This window comes from Hemitrygon akajei, chromosome 28, assembly GCF_048418815.1.
Source record: "Hemitrygon akajei chromosome 28, sHemAka1.3, whole genome shotgun sequence".
NCBI lineage: Eukaryota > Metazoa > Chordata > Chondrichthyes > Myliobatiformes > Dasyatidae > Hemitrygon > Hemitrygon akajei.
Genome location: NC_133151.1, coordinates 22114367 through 22132822, shown reverse-complemented (window position 1 = coordinate 22132822; position 18456 = coordinate 22114367). Strand labels below are relative to the sequence as shown.

The 18456-nt window shown below is 46.8% G+C and overlaps 6 protein-coding genes across 6 annotated transcripts in view; 4 read left to right on the top strand and 2 right to left on the bottom strand.

Annotated features, from left to right (window-relative positions):
• Nucleotides 1-233: 233 nt before the first annotated feature.
• The window catches only part of LOC140717767 (histone H4), a 95596-nt gene continuing 77373 nt past the window's right edge, over nt 234-18456 (bottom strand). The window contains exon 4 of the transcript XR_012096598.1: nt 234-320. The gene's annotated coding sequence lies outside the window, so the exon portion shown is untranslated. The remainder of the gene's footprint in view (nt 321-18456) is intronic.
• LOC140717527 (histone H4) lies at nt 2795-3412 on the top strand. Its single transcript, XM_073031102.1, has one exon. It carries the CDS (start codon nt 2795-2797, stop codon nt 3104-3106), a length of 312 nt encoding a protein of 103 aa, XP_072887203.1. The 3' UTR covers nt 3107-3412.
• LOC140717766 (histone H2B-like) lies at nt 7494-7931 on the top strand. Its single transcript, XM_073031484.1, has one exon. The coding sequence runs from the start codon at nt 7517-7519 to the stop codon at nt 7889-7891; it is 375 nt and encodes a 124-aa protein (XP_072887585.1). The 5' UTR covers nt 7494-7516; the 3' UTR covers nt 7892-7931.
• The window catches only part of LOC140717775 (uncharacterized), a 55417-nt gene continuing 45833 nt past the window's right edge, over nt 8873-18456 (top strand). The window contains exon 1 of the mRNA XM_073031493.1: nt 8873-9288. Coding sequence (XP_072887594.1) covers nt 8909-9288 — 380 coding nt within the window. The 5' untranslated portion in view covers nt 8873-8908. The remainder of the gene's footprint in view (nt 9289-18456) is intronic.
• Nucleotides 15943-17343, top strand: LOC140717526 (histone H1-like). The gene has a single exon (XM_073031101.1). The coding sequence runs from the start codon at nt 15985-15987 to the stop codon at nt 16600-16602; it is 618 nt and encodes a 205-aa protein (XP_072887202.1). The 5' UTR covers nt 15943-15984; the 3' UTR covers nt 16603-17343.
• On the bottom strand, nt 17683-18207 carry LOC140717525 (histone H3). The gene has a single exon (XM_073031100.1). The coding sequence runs from the start codon at nt 18120-18122 to the stop codon at nt 17712-17714; it is 411 nt and encodes a 136-aa protein (XP_072887201.1). The 5' UTR covers nt 18123-18207; the 3' UTR covers nt 17683-17711.

Sequence of the window (18456 nt, the reverse complement as noted above, 5' to 3'; positions counted from 1 at the left end):
AGTAATCAGTGGTTCCGTTCCGCTTATGTCAGGAGACATTCCACCTGGTTGTGTATTCTGCATCTCTTCCTCTCATTTCCTGACATGCTATGTATCTCTCTCATCCCCTGGGTTTCAGACCCGAAATAATAGCAATCTTGCAATTCTCAAGGTGGGGGGGGGTGCGGGCATTGGCGATTCTGGAACCTTCTGCCCATCAGATTTGCTCCACATTCGTAACAATCTATTTTCTAAATGGTGAGAAGATACAAAAATTACGGTGCAAAGGGATTTTTGAGTCACTGTGCTGGATTCTCTAAAGGTTAATTTGCAGGTCGAGCCTGTAGTGAGGAAGGCAAATATGATGTTAGCATTCATTTCAAGAGGACTAGAATATAAAAGCAAGAATGCAATGTTGAGACTTTATCAAGTACTGGTGAGGTCTCACTTGGAGTATTGGGAGCAGTTATGGGCCCTTTATCTTCAGAAGGATGAGCTGAAACTGGATGGGTTTCAAACAAGATTCTCAAAAATGATTCCAGGATTAAACAGCGTCATATGAAGAGTGTTTGATAGCTCTGGGCCTTTATTCCCTGGAGGTTAGAATAATGAGGGATGACGAATTGAAACCTATCGAATGTTGAGCGGCCTTGATAAAGTTGATATGGAGAGGATGGGAGTGTCTAAGACCAGAGGACACGGGCGCAAATAGAGGGGCATCCTTTTAGAATGGAGATGAGGATGAATTTCTTCAGAGAGTGGTGAATTTGTGGAATTCATTGCCACAGGTGGCAGCTGTGGAGGCCAAGATTTTAGGTATTTAAGGTGGAGGTTGATTGGTTCTTGATTGGTCAGTGCATGAAGGGATACAGGGAGAAGGCAGGAGATTGGGGCTGAGAGGAAAGATGTATCAGCCAAGATGAAAAGACAGAGCAGACTCGATGGGCCAAATGGCCTAATTCTACTCCTGTATCTTATAACCTGTATCACCACCACCAAACCCTCGATCAATTTTGTCAAGTATGATCTGCCCACACAAAACCATGCTGATTGTCCCTAAGCAAGCCATGCCTTTCCAAGTGTGCATGAATCCTGTACCTCAATATCGACTCGGATCTGCTGGTCTTTAAACAACTCCCACATGTCAGGCCTGGACTTGTCTAACAGTGGCTGCTCCCAATCAATGCCCCTTGGCTTCTGTCTTACTGCATTCTAACTTGCCCTCCTGTGATTTAGTACCTTCATACAAGATCTAATTTTATTCTTACTCATAGGTAAGAGAAATATAAGATCCCAAAATATTCACTGACTCTCAGCTGTCAGATGGCCTGGTTCATTTCTGAGAAACTAATTCCCGTCTGTTCTGAACTCTGATTGGGCTCTACATAATGTTTCAAACACTCCTCAGATTCGCTGAACCAGTCTGGAATATCTTAGCAATAAGCAAGTTGCAGTCAATTCAATGGAAGATAAAGTCCCCCACTTGTTACTGGGGAGGGGCAATTCAATAATCCCGTCAGTGTAACTGAAGTTTGCCTTTGTAAATGAACCCTCCAGTTTGCTGTGACATTCCCAGTTGTGTAATCTTTGCACCTTTTAACCCCCTTCCCCCCACTGACATGTAAAACAATCAAACCCAGGAATGTTGAGCTGCCAGCCCTGTCCATCTGACACATACTCCTAATGTTTAAATAACCTCATTTCATCCCATCAGTTCCACCATTGGCCTGACATTGGCTCTCGTTCTTTGCAGACTGTCTTGTCATACATGCATTCTCCCACTCGCTACTCCAGTGCAAATTCCGCCAAGTGACACCATCAAACCTCCTGGTGAGGATATTGGTTCCCCTCCGGTCCAGATGAAAATGGTCTTGTTTGTCCCGGTCCCCCACCTGCCTGGAAGGGAGCCCATTGATCCATGAATCTGAAGCCCTCCCTCCTGCATCAGTTCCTCAGCAACATATTAAACTGCACGAAATATCAATTTCTCACCACACAACCACATGGTTTGGGTCATAATTTTGTAATTATAATCCTGGAAGTCCTGCTGTTTTAACCTTTCAAAATCAATTTGTAGGACCTCATACCTGCTCGTTTAAACCTTTCCGTGTAGCACGAAGAAGCTTCCAGTAAACATATTGACTCCCCTCCTCACTGGACCTGTCTCACCTTCATTTCGAGAGGCAAATGATCCTTGTACCAGAAGCCCTACCAACCTCGCACCAGCTCCTCAGCCACCCCTTTACCTGGGCTTTAGAAGGCGCCAGAAGCGCGGTCTATATATCCTTCTATCTGCCTATGTATCCTGTTCCTTTATGTGACTGGACTTTCATTTCCCTCGCGACCCAGAGGAACAATTGTTCTGATGAATTAACCCTCTCATCTCTGGAAGTGACTGCACCCTCGCCCACCAACTGCTGTGTGTGAGGGCGCTCGCACTGGTCATGGGGTCGGGGAGGGACAGACTGAGGTCCTCGGGGATTTGCGGAATGGAAAAGCACTTCCTATAATTTAAAGCAGGAGAATCGGCAAATTTCCAGAAATCCTCCTGTCTGTACGTGGTGTGTGAGGGAGTTTATTTCGCTGGAGCGCTTTTTGTCGGATAAACCGTTGGAAATTGGCGGGTGTGGTAAAGTGAAGGCGGTGCTGGACGATGAGAGGCCGCTCTCGGCTCTGTCCGTCACTCTGACTCTGTCTCCTCCCCTCCCCGCCTCTGTCTCTCTGCGCGTTTCTCGGGCAGGTCGGGGCGTTGTGTATAAAAGGAGACAGCAGCAGTCGGTTTGTCAGTGAGCAGCGACCTGAGTGAAGCAGCATCATGTCTGGCAGAGGGAAAGGAGGCAAAGGACTGGGCAAAGGCGGAGCCAAGCGGCACCGTAAAGTGCTCCGTGATAACATCCAGGGCATCACCAAACCGGCCATCCGCCGTCTGGCTCGCCGTGGTGGCGTCAAGCGGATCTCGGGTTTGATCTACGAGGAGACCCGCGGGGTGCTGAAGGTTTTCCTGGAGAATGTGATCCGGGATGCGGTCACCTACACTGAACACGCCAAGCGCAAGACGGTCACTGCCATGGATGTGGTGTACGCTCTGAAACGCCAGGGCCGCACTCTCTATGGCTTCGGCGGCTGAAAAACTCCCACTTCCTCCCGACAACACAAAGGCTCTTCTAAGAGCCACCCACCGCCTCACAAACGGAGCCGTGTCCACAACCCTTTAATTATTTTTATCGATATATTTTGCTGAGTTACTTTTGAAGCAGATTAATCCTTTATGCTTGAAATATGTTTGCGATTCTGCCTTTTCAGTCGGTGATTACGGCAGAAGCTCTGAATGCATTAAGATCGATCATCATCCCCTCGTCCGTCTCGGACAGAAATCAGTTCCCTCATTCAGAGAAACGATTCTGTAATCAGCCATTTAAATCTTCACTGAGGGAATTATATATTAAATGAAACTGAAATTGTAGAATCCGTGATGCAATTAATGGTAAATAATATAAAAAAAGTAATCAAGCACCGTTGCTGGGTGCTCTGAAATTGGCGGGCGATTTGAAATTAATCCTGCGCCAATCACACTGTATACTGATTGCATGAAGTCCGACAGCCAGTAAATTCCTACAAATCCTTCACTGTGTTCGTGGTGTGTGAGGGAGTTTCTTTCCCCTCTCTGGAGCTCTGTGTTTCGGATAAACCGTTGGAAATTGCCGGGTGTAGTAAAGTGAAGACGGAGCTGGAAGATGTGAGGCCGCTCTCGGCCCTGTCTGTCTCTCTGACTCTGTCCCCTCCGCTCCCCGCCTCTGTCTCTCTGCGCGTTTCTCGGGCAGGAGTAGTGGCAGAGGATTGGAGGATGGGTTATGTTATCCATTCACGAAGGAAAGGATCGAAGGAAAACCAAACATTGTTCAGATTCTGGAGGGTCTCGGCCTGAAACGTCGGCTGTTTACTGTTTCTCACAGATGCTGCCTGGCCTGCTGAGTTCCTCCAGCACTGTGCGTGTATCGCTGCAAGGAAAAGCCTGCGAGCTGAGTCAGGTCTGCTGCTGCAGTTCATTCATTAAAGACTCGGCTGACAATGTCAATGCCCGGCTCAGCAAATATGCAGATATCAGTAAAGTGAGAAAAAATGTAACCAGCAATACAACAGGACGGTGATCAATGAGGTCACTGATTTGAGGAATGACAGATAAATGTGAGATAGAAACATAGAAAATAGGTGCAGAAGTAGTCCATTCGGCCCTTCGAGTCTGCAAACAAGAACAAGAGATGTTCCATTGTCATTGACGAACCAGGGCAGAACTGCCGTGGGGAATGTTCGGTCCCTGGGAGTGCTGTAAAACAGAGAGATATCGGAGTGCAGATATCGAATTCCTTCAAAGTGTAAACACAGGTAGGCAGGACGGTGAAGAAGGTGTTTGCCACACTTGCATTAATCGTGAGAGTATTGGACACTGTACCGTAACGTCACATTACAGCTCTACCAGCCTTGGGGAAACTACTCTTGGAGCACGGCGTACAGTTATAGTTGCCCTGTGGTGAGAGGGTGACATTAAACTGGAGAGGGAGCAAAAGGGATTTAACAGGAGGCCGGATAGGCTGGAACATTCTCATCAGAGTGTATGTGACATTACAGAAGCTGATAAAATAATGGTAGACATTGATACGGACAATAGTGAATCTGTTATCTCCAGGGTCATGGAGTTGGAAGCTAGAGATTACAGGTATAAAGTGCGAGAGGAAAGATTTAACTGGGACCCTGAGGAGCAGGTTTTGTTCACAGAATGTGCTGTTTACATGGAACAAACTACCTCCAGTGATGGTATAGGGGGGCACAGTTGCCAAATCTCTTGGACTGTGGAGAGGGAAGTTTCACAGGGACATGGGCCAAATTCAGGTAACTGACAATGGTTTTGTTTGACCGCTTGGTCAGCATGGATGTGTTGGGCTGAAGGGCCTGTTTCTGTGCTGCATAACTCAGTGACTACGTCTGTTGCTGTGGCAGAGAAGGTTTGGGGAATGTAGACAGGAGAGTAAATGGTTGAGGATGGGGCAGATGGAACAGAATGTGGGGAAATGTGAGATCACCCATTCCCAGGAACAAACTGTAAGAGTTATTTCCACATGGAGATGGTCAGAGAGACCTGGGCGTCCTTGTAAACAAATCACTTGAGTTAACATGCAGATACAACAAGTAATGAGAGAGGCAAACAGTATTTTGTCCTGCGATCCAGGAGGAGTGGAGAAGAGGGGTACAGATGTCTCACTGGGAGTCTATAGGGCCCTGGTGAGAGCACACCTTGAATATAGTGTCCGGGTTTGGTCACACTTCCTCAGGAAGGATATCCCTGCAATAGAGAGAGCGCAGTGACTGTTCCCCACACTGACCGGGCTGGTTCCAAGGATGGAGGGTTGGTTATGTGAGAGGAGAGTGAGTGGGCTGGGTCTGTATTCCTGCAGTTAATGAGAAAATGAGGAAATCTGTTAGATTCTTTCAGGATGTGACAGACAGTAGGCAAGGAGGATCTTTCCCCTGAATGAGATCTCCATAACTGAGGAAAATACCCTCAGAATGAGGCATAAATCACAAACACCAGAGAATCTGCTGATGCTAGAAATCCAAAGCAAAACATACAAAATGCTGTAGGAACTCAGCAGGACAGGCAGCCTTTATGGAAAAGAGTAAACAGTCAACACTTCGTCCTGAGACCCTTCCATCAGATCTCTCCTTGGTGAAGGTTCTCAGCCTGAAGCATCGACTCATTACTCTTTCCCATAGATGCTGCCCGGCCTGCTGACTTCCTGCAGTATTTTGTGTCTGTTGATCAGAGTGAGGTGACAAGCATTCAGGATGGAAATGAGATCATATTCCTTTAATCTGAGAACAAAGAACTGTATTCCTTATATAAGTAATCTGGAGCCTCAGGTGCTGGGTTGAGTCAAAGTTGAGATCAACAGTCTCTGGGAGAATTTTAGTCTCTAAGTGAGTCCATAAGACCATCAGATTTAGGAGCAGAATTCAGCCATTTGGCCCATCGAGCCTGCTCTGCCATTTCATCATCACTGATCAATTTTTCCTCAGCCCCAATCTCTGCCTATATCCAGTGATTTGGCCTCTACAGCTGCCTGTGGACACAAATTCCACCGATTCACCACTCTCTGGCTGAAGAAATTCCTCCTCAACTCCACTCTAAAAGGATGCCCCTCTATTTTGAAACCAGGTGGTCTGGTTACAGACACTCCTACCACAGGAAAAGTGCTCTCCACATCCACTCACTCAAGCCCTTTCACTATTTGATAGGTTTCAATTCAGTAACCCTTCTTTCTTTGAATTTCCAGTGAATAGAGGCCTAGTGACATGAAACACTCTTCATTAGACAAGCCATTTAATCCTGGATAAAATTACCCATTTGTGACGTAATGTCAGTACAATAAATTCTGGATTTCAGAGATTTTTGCGTTTTGGAATCATGGATCAATCTGCCCAACATTAATCACTAGTTTGTACTGCAGTAAACACTGTTAATTTAACCCATGCAATCCCAGGCACACAGAGGCAAAATAAAGACAGGTGTAAATTTAGAGTAGGGAAGTTGAACTGTACTTGGAGGTAAAGCCTGATTACTAGGCCTCAGAACATTCTATTCCCCAAATGGTCAAAATAAAGCCAAGTAACAAGGTCGAAAATACCCACAACTTGCAGAATTACACGCCTCTCATTTTTTTCTGCTCCCTGGGATAAACACGGCGGGCCTGATCCACCCTGGCTGGGTGGCCTGGGCGAGATTCTCTCATACATCCACCAGGCCTACCCTCAAACCTAATCCAGAGGTCCAAGGGGGCACACAACCCCACAAACCCGATGACGAGTGTCAGGAGGAGGAAGATCCAATAAAGGCATGTGTTGGGCCTGGTGAATGAAGACATGGGCCGGATCAAAGTGGCAGCGTTGCGTGACACTGAGTCGAGAGTGACAAGATGAAGAAGCACAAGAGGGGCGATTCTCCCACTGATAGTCCTCTGTCTATTTGAATATTTTGGTATAATTCTTATTTAATTCCAGTGTTTATGTCAATGTTGTGTCTGATGCAATGTGTCTGTGATACTGCTACAAATCCGTTGTTCCTCTCACCTGTGCGTAAATAAACTCGATTTGAACTTTTCATTGAAATGTCCAAATCTCTCCTTCGCTCTCCTGCTGCCCTGTGTCATGAACTGAACCTCTTAGTGTTTATTTTCACAATATTTCATTTGATTTTATTTTCATTCTGCTTTTGATATTTGCGTTTCCCTTTTCAGTTTCAGGCCGCACCCCCGCCTGTCTCTGCCCTTCTGTACTTCCTCCCGCATTAAACGACAGCGGTAACCGCCACACATTGGCGCCACTTCCCATCCCCCAGCGTTCTGATTGGTGATGCATTTCTCCAAACAGCCAATGGAAATGCTCGGCATTCCCATCCTCATTAACATACCCCTTTGGGCGCTGGCTATTTATTCCGCGCTCCAAACAGCTTCTGCTTATTATTGTGTTTGAAACTGACGAGGAAATGCCTGATCCACCGAAACCCGCTCCCAAGAAGGGCGCCAAGAAAGCTCTGGCCAAACCGGCGAGCAAGTCTGGCAAGAAGCGCAAGAGGTCGAGGAAGGAGAGTTACGCCATCTACATCTACAAAGTGATGAAGCAGGTTCACCCCGACACCGGCATCTCCTCCAAGGCCATGAGCATCATGAATTCATTCGTGAGCGATATTTTCGAGCGCATCGCGGGTGAGGCTTCCCGCCTGGCCCATTACAACAAGCGGTCGACCATCAGCTCCCGGGAGATCCAGACCGCCGTGCGCCTGCTGCTGCCCGGGGAGCTGGCCAAGCACGCCGTGTCCGAAGGGACAAAGGCGGTGACCAAGTACACCAGCTCCAAGTAAATCTCCCCAGTGAGATGATCGAAAACAAAACGGCTCTTTTAAGAGCCACTCACAATTTCAATGAAAGAGTTGTACGAGCATTTAGGTAATAAATTACACATACTTTATGTCTGGTGACTTTTACAACAGCTAAATCGCGGTTTTAGTAAGCTCCCACTGAACTGACAAGGAATTGTTACCCCCCCCCACGCTTCCCCATCAGTCCGTCCCACTCGGTATCCATGCCAAGCGGAGGATTGCTGCCGTTGTTTTATTTGTGGCTTCTGGAGTTTATTGGTTCCAGTTGGGTAACTCCTGAATCTCATTTCAACTCGAGCCTGAAAGACATCATGGCTCTTTCATATGGAGAAGCGTCGACACTGCTTCTTATAGATGTTGCCTGGCCTGCTGTGTTCCACCAGCATTTTGTGTGTGTTGTTTGAATTTCCAGCATCTGCAGATTTCCTTCTGATGGCTCTTTCATATAATAACTTTATAAAATTGCAGACTATACTCTGGTCAAAGTTTGAGAAGAGTTGTTTTCCAGAACCTGATAACGTTCGCACAGAGACCGACCGCGGGCAGAAGCTGAGGGTCCGTTTTATTCGGTTCCGTTACGGGTTGTCATAAATTAGAGAATTGAGTTCCCAGACACTCCAATATCAACTACACTTAAATCAAATGTGCCCGGTTTCAGTAACAGAGGGAAATGCGAAGACCCAATCTTAAAACAGAACTGCAATTATTTAACTTGAAATTAAATTTGAACAATAGATTTATTTTTTGGCGGGCTTTCTTCCAGATTTCAGTGCACTTTGGGGAGGAGACGGTTATTTTCCGCGCTTCTACCTTTACGGACTGCTGATTGGTGATTAACCAGCTCTTCGATTGGAGCATTTCACTTCACCAATGAGAATAAGCAGGATCACACCAATCACAAACATTCAGTTTGCATTCTCAAAGAGGGTATAAAAAAGGCGAGTTTGGGCTGTATGAACATTCCTTCATTCTCGCTTGAGTAGGACTGTGATTGTGGAAATGTCTGGACGTGGAAAAGGCGGCGCTGGCAAAGCTCGGTCCAAGGCCAAATCTCGCTCGTCTCGGGCTGGACTGCAGTTCCCGGTCGGCCGGGTTCACAGACTCCTGAGAAAGGGCAACTATGCTGAGCGGGTGGGTGCCGGAGCCCCGGTCTATCTGGCTGCTGTGCTCGAGTATCTGACGGCCGAAATCCTCGAATTGGCCGGTAACGCGGCCCGGGACAATAAGAAGACCCGCATCATCCCCCGACACCTGCAGCTGGCCGTCCGCAACGACGAGGAGCTGAACAAGCTGCTGGGAGGGGTGACTATCGCTCAGGGCGGTGTGTTACCCAACATCCAGGCCGTCCTGTTGCCCAAGAAAACCGGCGCTGCCAGTAAGTGAAGCGACGTAAGCTGAATCTATTTACCCAAAGGCTCTTTTCAGAGCCAATCACAATGTCTGTGGAAGGGCTGAGCGGCGGGTGTTTTCCGTCCGTTTGATATCCTGCATCTGTCAATGTCTCGACATGTTTCTTCCGGCAGATAAACCAATATAAATCTGCAGGAAACCGGCTCGTTTTCCCCTCTCAGCCGACCGAATGTAGCTCTCTCCCCTTGCAGAGAGTCAGCGGGTTCACTAGGCGCAGAGTCGTGAAATGAACTTCCGGAGTCAGCCCCGAGAGGGAGAATTTAATCTCCGACCACTGAACGACTCCGCTCTTCATCACCCAGAACCGCGTTGTCTGGGTTCCACATTGCGGGTTGACCCCGGACCGTTCCGGTGTGCAGAAGGCGGGAACATCGCCTGTTCGTTGCTTCATGAGCGATTCCCATCGCCTCACAGAAAAACAACATTTGCGTTTTACATTTCAGAATCAAGTTTATTATCACCGGCATGTGACGTGAAATTTGTTAACTTAGCAGCAGCAGTTCAATGCAATACATAATCTAGCAGAGAGAGAAAAATAATAATAAATAAAATAACACATAATGGAAAAACAAGTAAATTAGTTACGTATACTGAATACACTATTTTTAAAATGTGCAAAGTCAGAGAAACTGTATATTGGAAAAGTGAGGTATTATCCAAAGCTTCAATGTCCATTTAGGAATCGGATGGCAGAGGGGAAGAAGCTGTTCCTGAATGGCTGAGTGTGTGCCTTCAGGCTTCTGTATCTCCTGCCTGACGGTAACAGTGAGAAAAGGGCATGCCCTGGGTGTTGGAGGTCTTTAATAATGGACGCTGCCTTTATGAGCACCGCTCCCTAAAGATGTCCTGGGTACTATCAGCAGCTTCTTTCGGTGCTGTGCAGTAGCCCCTCCACACCAGACAGATGCAGCCTGTCAGAATGCTCTCCGCGGTACAGCTATACAGGTCTCTGTCTGTCTACAAAGGTACGTTTACCCTGTGGAACCGACCGTATTTACTGAAAAAAACTCGTCCACCCAGGCCTCTGAATATAAATGAACATTTTGCGAAAGAGACCCTACTGACTGTCTTCATGCCAAAGAAACGCATTGATTGATCACCTTCTGACTAAAGAAATTTCTCATCTCTATTCTAGAGGGGCATCTTTGTATTGAGGGTGTGGTCTGCTTCTAGATTCCTCCATTATTGGAAACGTCCTCTCATATCAAAGCTATCTAGGCTTTTCAACATTCAATGTGTTTCTATACGATTCTCCCTCATTCTTCTAGATTCCTGTGAGTACAGGCACAGATTATCAAACCATATAACAATCACAGCACGGAAACAGGACATTCCGGCCCTCCTAGTCCGTGCCGAACTCTTAATCTCACCTAGTCCCACCTACCCGCACTCAGCCCATAACCCTCCACTCCTTTCCTGTCCATATACCTATCCAATTTTACCTTAAATGACACAACTGAACTGGCCTCTACTACTTCTACAGGAAGCTCATTCCACACAGCTATCACTCTCTGAGTAAAGAAATACCCCCTCGTGTTTCCCTTAAACTTTTGCCCCCTAACTCTCAAATCATGTCCTCTCGTTTGAATCTCCCCTACTCTCAATGGAAACAGCCTATTCACCTCAACTCTATCTATCCCTCTCAACATTTTAAATACCTCGATCAAATCCCCCCTCAACCTTCTATGCTCCAATGAATAGAGACCTAACTTGTTCAACCTTTCTCTGTAACTTAAGTGCTGAAACCCAGGTAACATCCTAGTAAATCGTCTCTGCACTCTCTCTAATTTATTGATATCTTTCCTATAATTCGGTGACCAGAACTGTACACAATATTCCAAATTTGGCCTTACCAATGCCTTGTACAATTGTAACATTACATCCCAACTTCTGTACTCAATGCTCTGATTTATAAAGGCCAGCGTTCCAAAAGCCTTCTTCACCACCCTATCTACATGAGACTCCACCTTCAGGGAACTATGCACTGTTATTCCTAGATCTCTCTGTTCCACTGCATTCCTCAATGCCCTACCATTTACCCTGTATGTTCTATTTGGATTATTCCTGCCAAAATGTAGAACCTCACACTTCTCAGCATTAAACTCTATCTGCCAACGTTCAGCCCATTTTTCTAACCGGCATAAATCTCCCTGCAAGCTTTGAAAACCCACCTCATTATCCACAACACCTCCTACCTTAGTATCATCAGCATACTTACTAATCCAATTTACCACCCCATCATCCAGATCATTTATGTATATTACAAACAACATTGGGCCCAAAACAGATCCCTGAGGCACCCCGCTAGTCACCGGCCTCCATCCCGATATACAATTATCCACTACTACTCTCTGGCATCTCCCATCTAGCCACTGTTGAATCCATTTTATTACTCCAGCATTAATACCTAACGACTGAACCTTCTTAACTAACCTTCCATGTGGAACTTTGTCAAAGGCCTTGCTGAAGTCCATATAGACTACATCCACTGCCTTACCCTCGTCAACATTCCTCGTAACTACTTCAAAAAATTCAATAAGGTTTCTCAAACATCCCAGTATTCTTCTAACATATGCAGTGATATCTAAGCCCCTGAGTCTAAGGGAGTCCCAGTCAACATTGGGGAAATTAGTCGCCCTCTACAATGACCCTGTTGTTTTTACATCTTTCATTCCCTGCTACATTTCAGTTTCTTTACCTCCTGCTGGCATTTGGGAGGCCTGTAGCACAACTCCGTCAGTGAATGCACCTCTCTTATCCTGAGCTCTATTCACACTGTCTCACTGGATAAACCCTCCAGTGTGTTCTCTCTTAGTCCCTCACCCACAATTCCATGCAAAGGCTGATCTGCCTCTTGTATGTCAATCCCAATTCCCTGATTTTATTAACATTTATCTTGCTTCTCTTTAAATCTTTTTGGTCATACAGCATCTCCACTCCTCTCAGTTAGGGATTCTAGTGTTTGTTATACGTGTTTTGTTTATTTTATCATTTGTGGCCTTGTGGAACAGTGCAGGCATGTACTTTGGTTTCCTGCATTCACAATTTTGTGTGCCACAGTCATATGATTATGCAAAGGCAGAGGGAGTTTAAATGAAGTGAACATGGGCATTTGGCATTTGATTGTGCATAGTTATGCACTTACCAAGATCCAATAAAAAGAAGTTAGATTTTAACAGAGCGGACATTCAATGAGTGGGCCAGAAATTGGAGTGGGGAGTTGAGGCTTCGGCACTTCTGAGAGGTGTAGGCTGTAGGAAGATATGTTTTTCTTTATTCTTTATTTCCTCTGTATTACACATTTGTAGCAGAAAGGATGCCAGACAAGATTCTGCCTAATGTCAGTGTCACAAAATTGTCTTGGCGGAAGGAGAGAGAGGGTGTTCGTGGCAGCTTGTCATTCAGGTTGGAGGCCTCTGACCAGTGACGTTCACAGGGATCGGTTCTGGTACTGTCATTTGTCATCAATGTGAACAGTTTCTCTGACATTGTTGTGAATGTGAATAGTCAGGTTGCAGATGACAGCAATGTTGGTGGTAAAGTAGAGAATGAAGATTCTTTGAGAGTACAATGGGATCGAGATGACCTGGGGAAGTCGGCCTAAGAATGGCAGATGGATGTTGATGTGGACAAGTATGAACTCTTGCATTTTGAGAAATCCAACCAGGGAAGGACCTGCACAGTAAATTCTTGTTCCTTGGAGAGTATTGCTGGCAGAGTGTCCATGGAATACAGGAACATCATTCATTGAAAGTGACAACACAGGTAGTCAGGATGGTGAAGATGATGTTTGGCCTATTTGTCTTCATTGGTCAGGGAACTGAGTTACAGGATTTGGGATGTCATATGACAACTGTAATCATCAAAGTGAGATTGCACTGTATTGTGCACAGTTCTAGTCACCCAGCTACAGGAAAGATGTCATGAAGCTGGAAAGTGTGGAGGGAAGTTTGATGAGGGTGTTACTGACACTGGAGGATTTGAATTATTAGCAGAAGTTTGGACAGACTGGGACCCTCTATCTCACCAGAGAGATTAAGGAGCTGTCTGGTGACCATCCAAAGGTTTCCAAAATAATTAGGCAATCACTCTTTGTGTCAGGGTAGGGAAGCATAAATTTACAGGACAATTGTTTAAGGTGAAGGGGAAACATTTAAAGGCTACCTGACAGGTGGGGGGATGTTGCATGTTTGATTGGGGAGACTAACACTACAGTAATAAGTGAGGGATTCGATGAGGCCTTGTAAGTAGAGGTTTTAAATAAAATGATGAATGGTGATTTTGATGGGATTACACTGCTGGCCTCCCAATAGGCTCAGGTATTGTGGAGCAGACATGTTGGTAAATCACACAGAGGTGTAATGGGAACAGGCTTACAGCAGTCGGGCATTTTGATTTCCCCAGCATTAACCAGATTACCTTTGTATGAAAAGCTTCAGTTTCCAGGAGTAATTTGGCAGATGCAGGATCAGTTCATCCCTCAGCAGAAACAATATTCAAAAGGGAGAATGAGGCAACCATCAGCAACAACGGAAGACAAAGGCAGCATAAAGGAACATGAGAGAGCAGAGAATATCACAAAAGTTAGTGGGAAGCTAAAGGATTAGTGGACTTCAAAAGAACAGAATGTAACTAAATAGCAATATGGAGAGTACAGATGAATAATTAAAGTAACTGGCCAATAGTATAAAGGGGAATAAGGATTTCTTTCAGATATTTAAAGAGTAAAAAGAGGCAAGAATGGATTAGGTTTCAGGTTTTCCATTCTCACCTTTGGAATCACATCGCTCCCTGATCCTCTTTTACACTGTTCAGTTTATTCTGTATTTCTTATTTAACTGGGCAATCTTGATAACTAAGCACAGCGTGATAAATGCATTTCAATGGTGAGGCAGTGCACATTGCAATAGACAATAGAGAGTAGGTGCAGGAGTAGGCCATTCGGCCTTTCTCGCCAGCACCGCCATTCACTGTGATCATGGCTGATCATGCACAATCAGTACCCCATTCCTGCCCTCTTCCCATATCCCTTGACCCCGCTATCTATAAGAGCTCTATCTAACTCTCTCTTGAAAGCATCCAGAGACTTGGCCTCCACTGCCTTCTGGGGCAGAGCATTACATATATCCACCACTCTCTGGGTGAAAAAGTTTTTCCGCATCTCTGTTCTAAATGGCCTACCACTTATTCTTAAACTGTGGCCTCTAGTTCTGGACTCACCCATCAGCGGGAACATGCTTCCTGCCTTCAGTGTATCCAATCTCTTAATAATCTTATATGTTTCAATCAGATCCCCTCTCATCCTTCTATATTCCCGTGTATACAAGCCCAGTCGCTCCAATCTTTCAACATATGACAGTCCCGCCATTCCTGGAATTAACTTTGTGAACCTACGCTGCACTCCCTCAATAGCAAGAATGTCCTTCCTCAAATTTATTGACCAAAACTGCAAAAGTCAAACCAGTGTAGAACTTACACTATGAATGATCGGTCATTAGGGAGTGTAATGGGCCGGAGAGATTTAGGGGTAAATCTCTCACACACAGTTCATTGAAAGTGGTGTCACTGGTAGACAGGGTGATGAAGAACGGGTTTAACATGCTGGTCTTCATTAGTCAGGGGACTGAGTATATCAGTTGGGATATTATGTTACAGTTGTGTAAGTGACTGGAGGCCACACTTGTATTGTGTACAGCTCTTGTCACCGTTTTAGGAAAGGTGGTTAAACTGGGGAGAGTGTAGAAAAGATTTCCAAGGATGTTTCCCGGACCTGAGGTTCTCAATTACACAGAGAGGTTGGTCAGACAATGTCCGTTGTCCTTTATTCCTTGGAATCAGAATCATTTATCACCGTGTTATATGACAAGGAATCTGTCATTTTATTTTGACAGCAGTACAATGCGATAAAGGTGCAGATGTGAACATTGTGTCAGCAGAACACCAAGAGATTCTGGGAATGGCGAACAACGCGGACAAAATGCTGGAGGAACCCGGCTAGTCAGGCAGCATCTCCCACCAGAGACCTGATGAAAGGTCTCAGTCCGAAAGTGGGCTGTATATTCCCACCATTGATGCTGCCTGACTTGTTGATTTCCACCAGCATTGAGTGTGTATTGTGTCAGAGAGAGTGAGTTAAAGGGGCGGGCGGCTCAGACCAGAGTCACTGTGTTTGTGGGTCCGAAAGCATCGTAGGATTTCTCAGCGCCTCCTGTAGAAAATGAAAAGATTTTTCTGTTACTGAAGCGCCCCACTCCCCAGCTCAGTCCCGAAGAGGGAATTAACCGCAAAGTTTTAATTAGATTAAATATTTCAGCCATAAAGCAGAGAACAGGTCAATGATCGGGAGAGCGAACGCGGCAATGCAGTAAGGAAACGGGTTAAAATAGAAAGCGCTGCCTTTAATCCCGATTAAACTTTCTTTCCAGCGAACATTCCGGTCTCAGGGACGGACAGGGACTAGTCTGAGTCTCCGCAGCGTCCGATTTGAATTGGAATCGGCGAGTTTTTGAGGAAAGAGAAACACAGAAAAATGAAGCCGCCGGGAGCAGACAGCAGGATGTCTCCGCCCCGTCCGCTCGCTGCCTTTAAATTGCTCTGTGCCGCCGCCTTTCGCTTCATTTCTCATTCAATTCTGATTGTGAGAAGGATTTACCAGAGTCGCCGACATGACCGAGACAGCACCCGCCGAAACGGCTCCTCCAGCCGCACCCGCCGCCGCAAAGACGACTCCCAAGAAGAAGGCGGCTGCCCGGAGCAAACCAACCGGTCCCTCGCTGGGCGAACAGATCGATAAGATCGTGGCGGGTTGTCGCGATAGGAAGGGTATGTCCGGTACGGCCATCATTAAGGCTCTGGCCGACAGCGGTGTCGATGTGGTGAAACTTCGCCCCCAGATCAAAATGAGCATCAAGAGGAAACTGGAAAGCGGCTCCTTGGTTCAGGCCAAGGGCTCGGGTATTTCGGGATCCTTTAAATCCGGTAAAGGAAAAACTGCCGTGAAGGTGGTGAAGAAAGCGAACAAGCCAGCGGCAAAGAAATCTGCCACCAAGAAATCTCCCAGTAAGAAGCTTGGCGCCAAGAAACCCGCGGCTAAGAAAGTGGGAGGTAAGAAACCAACAGCTAAGAAAGCGGCAGCTAAGAAACCAGCGGCTAAGAAACCCGCGGCTAAGAAAGCGGCGCCGAAGCCCAAGAGCCCCAAGAAAGCCGCAGCCCCGAAGACGAAGGCGGCCAAGAAGCCGAAGTCGAAATCCGCGAAACCCAGGAAGACAGCAGTCAAAAAGTGAATTGAGAATACACCATTTGTGTGTATCTGAACCCAACGGCTCTTCTCAGAGCCACCCACATCTCAGAAAAGAGCTGATTCAGAGTGTTGTGATTCCCGCGCCGGGTCCGATTGAGTTTTCCGGGGGAACTTCTCACATGGAACCCGAGATTACCGGTACCTCTGACATTTGGTGCGGCCGTGCCGTCTCAGTGTCTGAAATGAGACGTGGATGCCCGAGCTGAGATTGGGAGATATGGGATGTGGGCAGTTTCAGGCCCAATTCCTTCTCCGATCCGGAAGAGAGTGACTGAGACATTGACACCAGCGGAGATTCAGCTGAGTTGATTGGGAACTGCTGAAACCTATGCGAGAGGGGAGGGGGCGTGTTGAGAGAGGGATCCGTCTCTGGGGACGGACTGCAGCGGGAGGATATGTGATAAACTACCCGGTGGCATTGCCGACTGACCTTCATTCAGGCCCCAGCTACAAAACTACATAATTAATTTACACAAAACACCAATACCAAAAATGTACAAGAGAGTGAAATCTAATGTAAAAAATCACTATTTCCTGGTAGTCACCACCCCCCGAAATCCCCCACTGTACCCCTCGCGTCGGCATGCTCCCACTCCAAGCACAGCGGGCACGAACGTATCCCCATGTCCAAAGCAAACAAAACGGTAACAGCCGCACCAGCTGTACATGACAGGTTTGTGGGAGAAGTGAAGGGCCAGATGAGACCCTGACAGGGAGGGAAGCGCGTTAATCTCTGGATGCATTCAAGAGAGAGTTAGTTAGAGCTCTTATAGATAGCGGGGTCACGGGATATGGGGAGAGGGCAGGAACGGGGTACTGATTGTGTATGATAAGCCATGATCAGTGAATGGCGGAGCTGGCTAGAAGGGCCGAATGGCCTACTCCTGCACCTACTGTCCATTGTCTATTATCTCCTGTCCCTCGCTGAATTACCCTGTCTGCACAGAACTGATGCTCGGGGTCAATTAGAGCAAAACCGATCGGGAAGGCAGATCGCTACTACAATAATGATCAGCAAGCTACAGCCCTTTCCTTTGCCGTGGTAGTGGCTCTTAAAAGAGCCTTTTCTGGTGTTCGGTGTGTAGGCTGGGCTTAGGCGCGCTCCCCGCGGATGCGGCGGGCCAACTGGATGTCCTTGGGCATAATGGTGACTCGCTTGGCGTGGATGGCGCACAGGTTAGTATCCTCAAAGAGCCCGACCAGGTAAGCCTCACTTGCCTCCTGCAGGGCCATGACGGCCGAGCTCTGGAAACGCAGATCGGTTTTGAAGTCCTGAGCGATCTCCCGCACCAGGCGCTGGAAGGGAAGTTTGCGGATGAGCAGCTCGGTGGATTTCTGGTAGCGCCGGATCTCCCTCAGAGCCACGGTGCCGGGCCGGTAGCGATGAGGCTTCTTCACTCCGCCGGTGGCAGGAGCGCTCTTCCGCGCCGCTTTGGTCGCCAACTGTTTGCGAGGAGCTTTTCCTCCAGTCGATTTGCGCGCTGTCTGCTTGGTGCGGGCCATTCTGCTTCGGGAGTGAGAAGACAGGCAGAAATACAGGAACAAGATAGACGAAACGTGCTCCAAAACAGGGTTTTATAAAGCTGGGAAGGGCCGTCCCACCGCTTATGATTGGATGAACAGCGACTGTCTATTAAAGGATCTCATTGCTACGATTGGTTTATTGCTTTCATGCAGACTGGCGGCGAATAACAATTTTCGACAAAGTGGGAAATTGTTAGCTGGCGGTCGGACTTCATCCAATCGGAATGCACTGTGATTGGCGCCCGATTAATTTCAAACCGCCCGCCAATTTCAGAGCACCCAGCTTGATAACTTTTTATTTACAAGTAATTCT